Raw genomic sequence first — 6,780 nt, forward strand, 5'->3', positions numbered from 1 at the left:
AGCCCTAAATGAGCTAAAGTCAAATAAAATAAAAGTAAATCAATTTACCACCACAATCCAAATATTTAAAGATCGTATCTATTCAATTACGTTAAAGCAGTTTCGTTCATTAGCTACTCCTTCAAATCTTAGAAGAAGTATCAATGGATATAAGACGTATTGCACCCAAGAAGTGCTTGCACATCTGGTCGCAATACTAGTTGAAAGTTGAGGCAACTTCCCTGATGAGACTATGCCAATACAAAACTAGTGACTCATATCAACCAAGGGACGCCATCCGTGACATCAAGTTTTAACGAGCCAATCTCAAACAGTCTAACAACTAAATCTAAATTTAAATTTGTATTTAATATCAAAATAGGAAAGAACATTACTACCTTTTGGGTCAAATACACACATTTATGAACCAAGCCAGAAAATCACACTAGAAAACCAATCGGTGCAAATCGGAAAACGGATTCGTTCATGCTAAAATTCATCGGAATACTCTGATCATCATAGTTTCATCCATATATTCCAGTAAGTTCTTCGATCTCTCGCACTTATTTTGTTGATTTTCCATGAAATTAAGCATCAATACATGTAATTTCAAACATCTCTTCACAAATATCATGAAATTTCATCTTCCTTGCAAGAATTAGTGACCTATGGACCTTGTAACAAATATAATTCATTTTGATATATCGATTTGGAGGTATTATATATAATTAGTGGTGGTTTTTCGTCATTTGTAGCATGATTCTCGTTTATACTGGATGATTATCGAAGCTAGGGTTCATAATCGTGTATATATATATCATGATAATTGGTTGATTGTTGAATTATGTTGCTGAATTAGTATTCTAGGGTTTCATGACATGTGTTCATGTGTTATACTGTTATAGTATTCTATTTATTTATCTACTAGGGGAATTCCCCCGCGCTGCGCTGCGGGAATTCGATCGGTATCGTTTCGGTTCGTTACAGTACTGACACTCGTAGCAACCGAAAGAGAAACAGAAAAGGTAAAGTCGTGACATATCCAAAAGGATATCGACACGTGGTTTACATCGATTAAAAACAATAAAATTGAATACTGGTAACGATGCACGGTCAGAGTCGGTTTGGTTTGTTAAGGTACTGGCACTCGTATTGCCTCCGAAACCAAAGAAACACTCATTTTTGAAGCAACTCCGTTATCAATAAAATGTATTTCAGAACACCGAAAAAAATAAGCACAACCGCGCATTTAGTTTTATTTTTTTAAAATGTTAATGAATGCGAGTTATTAGAGAAAAATAAAAATAAAACGAAAACTAAATGGGTTAAAGGCGTACAATTTTGGGTGAAATTGAATTCAAAAAAAATAAAAAAATATTATATTATATGTCACTATTCACATTCCATGAGATTTAATAGTATGCATAACATGCATAATGTATGCCTTGCAGTGGATTTTGAGGTGGATGATGATGTTAATGGTGAGGTGTTAGTTAGTTCTGCTGACATGGAAGGCAGGACTATTGATGATGATGATGTTGATGGTGATGGTGATGGTATGGTAGGATGTTCTATTGGAGGGATGTTTCAGGACGATCATGATATCAAAATTGACCAAGATGATGACGATGATGATGATGATTCAGAAAGAGGTTTAGATCCGTTAGATCTACCTCATTCAGTCGACGCCTCACTTTCAGGGGAAGAGCCGTATATAGGGCAGGAGTTTGAATCGGAAGCAGCAGCACACGCGTTTTACAATGCGTATGCTACACGTGTGGGATTTGTGGTCCGTGTTAGCAAGCTTTCTAGGTCAAGGCGTGATGGAAGCGCGATTGGGAGAGCTCTTGTGTGCAACAAAGAGGGGTTTAGGATGCCGGATAAGCGTGAAAAAGTTGTTAGACAAAGGGCGGAGACAAGGGTTGGTTGTAGAGCGATGATTTTGGTTAGGAAAGTAAGCTCGGGAAAATGGGAAATTACTAAATTTGTTAAGGAGCATACGCACCCGTTGACACCTGGCAAAGGGCGTAGGGACTTGATATATGACCAATATCCGGTTTGTTGATTTCTTACTCAATCTGCTTTATCTACAGTATCTTTCATGTTGCTGCTGAATTATGAACATGATGTAATCGTGTTTCCATATTCTAAAGAAATACTAAAGCTAGAATCACTGAGTTCAAATTATTTAAAATAACCATGTTTTCAAATACATGTTTGCATACTAAAAATCATACATCAAAAAGTACATTAATTAGTGATCCACTTCGGCTTTTAAATATAGGATACCATGTAAAATGACCTGAATAATGAAAATAGTTACCAAGATTTTAATTGAAGAAGCCCTGAAAGTTAGCAGATAGCTTTAAGTTCGAAATGGTTAAACCAGACTAAGGAAAATAGGTCATAATTAATCCTGTGATTCTCTTAAAATTATGTGACGCGCAATTTTCTCTTAATTTAGTATTTACCATTTAGTTTCCAAGTGACCCTAATACAGGTGCCTATATTAATGGTAGAACTGGAAGCCAGAAGTCAGATCATAGCTTATAGATCTTTTTATGTCAAGTAGGTGTTCTTATTAGCATTTATTGGTCCTACATAGATCCTATATTTCCTCATATGTATTACTAAATTACAGTAAACATACTCTTCTTTGATAGAGAAGTTGATGACTATTTTCCGTTGACTAAAATATTTTCTTTGTTGGACGGCAATTAAAATATTTACTTTACTATAAGAACCATTAGCTATACAATATTTTAATTAAATAACATAATTATAAAAAAAATACTCGAGGATGCAATTAAGGATCAGTAATTGATATCAACATCGGTGGTTGTACTGCCATTAACAACAACAACAACCATACCCAATATATCCCACAAATAGCAGAACTATTCGTAAGGTCTGGGGGAGGTGGGATGTAGGCAAACCTTTCCTCTATCCTACGAATAGAGAGGCTGCTTCCTGAGAGACCCCCGGCTCCAAAACAACCAACAGGTAGATATATGAAAGATGGATAAGTAAATAGCGTAGCAGTAGTCAGATAGATCATTAGTATGCACACATAGGCATAGATACAAGAAAATCATCATATGTTAACCTACCTAAAGTGTAAAAGAAAAGTAACCCCCCTTCCCAAGGCAAAGCTAGGGCACGTCTATACCCTCACCTACAAGTCTTTAACCTTAATCTCACGTCTCCACGAACTCCTATCCTGAACCATGTCCTCAGAGAGGTGCAACTCTACCAAATCTTTCCTAAGTCTTTCATCCCAAGTCAACTTGGGCCTGCCTCTACCCCTCATTCCTTCCACTGTTATGGTTTCCACTGCTCTAACTAGTTCTGTTAACTACCTCCTCTTCACATGCCCAAACCATCTCAATCTCCCTTCTTTTAACTTGTCTGATATACTAGCTACTCCTAACCAATCCCTATAAACCTCACTTCTTATTCGGTCTAACCTCGTGTGGCCACACATCCACCTCAACATTCTCATCTCCGCTACCTCCGTCTTGCGCGCTTGAGTTTTCTTGATGGCCCAACACTCTGTCCCGTATAACATAGCCGGTCGAACTGCTATCCTATAGAATTTTCTCTTCAATTTTGTCGGGAACCTCCTGTCGCACAATATCCCAGTGGCTGCTCTCCACTTACACCAGCCAACCTGGATGCGGTGAGATACATCACTATCTATCTCCCCGTCCCTTTGCACAAACGATCCTAAGTACTTGAACTTAGTCGTTTGTGGGACCACTTGACCTTCAATGATAACCTGAGTGTCCTCGTTGTCACTTGCACCGCTGAAATTACAATAAAGGTATTCAGTCTTAGACCGACTAATCCTTAAACCATTGCCTTCTAACGCTATTCTCCATTCCTCTAGCCTCGCATTTAGGGTTTGTCTAGTTTCAGCAACTAGTACTATATCGTCCGCAAAAAGCATGCACCACGGAACTGTCTCTTGAGTAGACTTGGACAACTCATCCAAGATAACCGCAAAAAGCAACGGGCTCAACGCGGACCCCTGGTGGAGTCCTACTTCCACGGGGAAGGACTCTGTATCTCCTACAGGCGCACGAACCCTAGTCACAGTCCTATCATACATATCCCTAATTAAGTCTACATACTTCCCCGGAACTCCCCTACCCTCCAAGCTTTCCCAAATCAGTCTACGTGGCACACTGTCATAAGCCTTTTCAAGATCAATGAAAACCATATGTAGATCTCGCTTTTTCTCCCTGTACTTTTCCATTAATCTTCGTAAAATATGAATCGCTTCCGTTGTTGAGCGCCCTGGCATGAAACCAAACTGGTTTACCGTAACCTGAGTTTCTCTTCTAATCCTAGTCTCAATTACCCGCTCCGAAAGTTTCATAGTGTGGCTTAGTAGCTTAATCCCTCTGTAGTTCCCACAACACTGGGCATCTCCTTTATTCTTATACAAGGGCACTATATCACTACTCCACTGTTCCTGGATTTTTCCCGTTTTGAAGATAAGATTAAACAAACTAGCTTGCCATCGAACTCCATCCTCTCCCAAACACTTCCACACCTCTATCGGTATGTTGTCAGGACCAATTGCCTTAGCCCTTCCCATCTTCTTGAGTGCTGTCCTTACTTCTCCCATTGTAATACTCCGGCAATAGCAGTTATTTCGTTGTCGTCCTTGAGTGTTGTTGTTGTCGCTTTCTTGTTGGACTTCCTTCCCCCCATTGAAAAGATTACAAAAGTAGGTTTGTCATCTCAACTTAATGTCTGGTTCTTTTACTAGGACATGCCCATCCTCTCCCTTTATAAATTTCACAGAACCTAGATCCTGCTTTCTCCGCTCCCTAGCTTTGGCATCCTGAACATGGCATGTACTGCCATTAAATCAACACTAAAAACATAAGATATTGACTTTTAAAGATCATAAAAAAAAACCTATAAATTTAGCATCAACATCATATAATCTGGACTCTGGAGGGCATACATAGAAATTTATAGTATGTTAATTAAAAGAATACATAGCCCCTACGTTGAAGACTGGCATGGGCTTTAAGTCTGGGCAAACCTTTAATCACCTCTCATCATGTGAACAACAAATTTTATTTGTGCAGAAACATTATAATTTTTTTTTCTACACGTTTATAAGGAAGAAAACCCAAAACCCTATAGGCTTGTACTATTTATCTGACACGTGGGAATTTTTGTGTATAAAATCAAAATAAAGATGGTATTCCTTTTGAAACTGAATATGGTGCAGCAAATTAGCGTGCCTTAGCTATTGTCCAGGGCTGCTAAATGGGTCATGTTTGTGGGTTGATGGGCCGAATCCGAATTGTGTCATATATATGAACACGATCAGTTCATGGTTGACACGAACAACTCCTTTAACCTGGAAAAGTATATTAATTTTAATTTTTTTTTTCACATGCTAACACTACAATTGCAAATTTAGAACCACAGATACAGAGGTGTACAAAACAATTTTATTTAAGCTTTTCTTTTATAACTTTTGGCACACAACCATTTAAGTTATACATTATATGACATGCAATACATTTTTTTTATCTTAGAAAAATAAACTGGTTAACCTGCCAGGCTGTTCTGAACCCGACCTGTTTGGGTTCAACCCAAACCTGTTTAGTTAAGGCTAAATCCAAATCTACAAATTTCATGTAAGGTTTGTGTCGTGCTGGGTCAGAAAATCAGACGCTGTACTGATGACCCTTATGTTCATGGATATATGCTGTACTTTTGTGTATTAGATTATCAGTTGATGTTCTTTCTTCTATTATTTGTTTTCTTATTTCCAAACCCTAAATTGTTTTCAAGAACTTTGTTTGTTTTAGGCATGATTATTTGAGGTCTTGTAATGTCAGTGATAACCCAAAAATGTCTAGATTCAGTTATCATTGCATATTTGCATCTTACTGATGTATTTACACCCGGTTATTGTAGAACGGACATGATAAAATTCGGGAACTTTCACAACAGCTGGCAATAGAGAAAAAAAGAACCGCAACATACAAAAGACACCTGGAAATGATAGTCGAGCACATTGAAGAACACAATCAGTCTTTGTCAAAGAAGATTAAAGACATTGTAGACAAAGTGAAGGAAATGGAGTCCAAAGAGATGGAATCTCATAGATAGCTTTTCTGTTTTTATTGATAAACAGAAAAAAAAAAAAAAAACAAATATTTAGAGACTGGTATCATTTTTGGTGTTGCTTGTTAGTTGCAACTTTGGCCATAGGTATACGTTTTTTACAAATTTTATTTCAAGTTAGTTTTGTAAAGTTTTGAATGTTACAGGGAATTCAAAAATGTTTATTTGGGGCCTTTTCATGTCCCTGAAAAAATCAATGATAATTAGTTTCATTTTAAGCCCGAGTTTTGCCACACCATGCTAATGGCAGCCCTTAGACAAAGAGAGGTTTAGATTGTGGTTAGTAAGATCGGTAAATTAGGTGAAGGTAAGGAAAGAGAGGGATTCGAACCCTCGGTAAGCAAAAGCCTACTACGATCCATACTAGATCTGACCAAACGTTCTTGACAGCCCATCTTTGTTTCAGTAGAGTCTTTCAATGGCATGTTTCGGTCCTCTTCCCCATTACTTAGAAAGAGTGAGTCACTGGTTCAGATACAAGATACTATGTGATAACAACACTGATGTTAGGGAAATTGTACTTTACAAATTAATCAACTTAGGCTGGGTTGTGTGGAGTGGTGTCAAATCAGCCATCAACGCCCCGGGAAGCCAAAGGGGCTCCTCGTGCCTGTCTAAACCATGAGATCACCATGCACATGA

At 37.9% G+C, this 6,780-nt stretch overlaps 1 protein-coding gene across 1 annotated transcript; it reads left to right on the top strand.

The window, feature by feature from the left end:
• Window positions 1-351: 351 nt before the first annotated feature.
• LOC110878583 (protein FAR1-RELATED SEQUENCE 5) lies at window positions 352-6,307 on the top strand. The gene is made up of 3 exons (XM_022126924.2): window positions 352-519; window positions 1,431-2,035; window positions 5,929-6,307. Coding segments are annotated over exons 1-3 (801 nt in total). The 5' UTR covers window positions 352-518; the 3' UTR covers window positions 6,124-6,307.
• Window positions 6,308-6,780: the final 473 nt, after the last annotated feature.

This window comes from Helianthus annuus, chromosome 14 (genome assembly GCF_002127325.2).
Source record: "Helianthus annuus cultivar XRQ/B chromosome 14, HanXRQr2.0-SUNRISE, whole genome shotgun sequence".
Classification (NCBI taxonomy): Eukaryota; Viridiplantae; Streptophyta; class Magnoliopsida; order Asterales; family Asteraceae; genus Helianthus; species Helianthus annuus.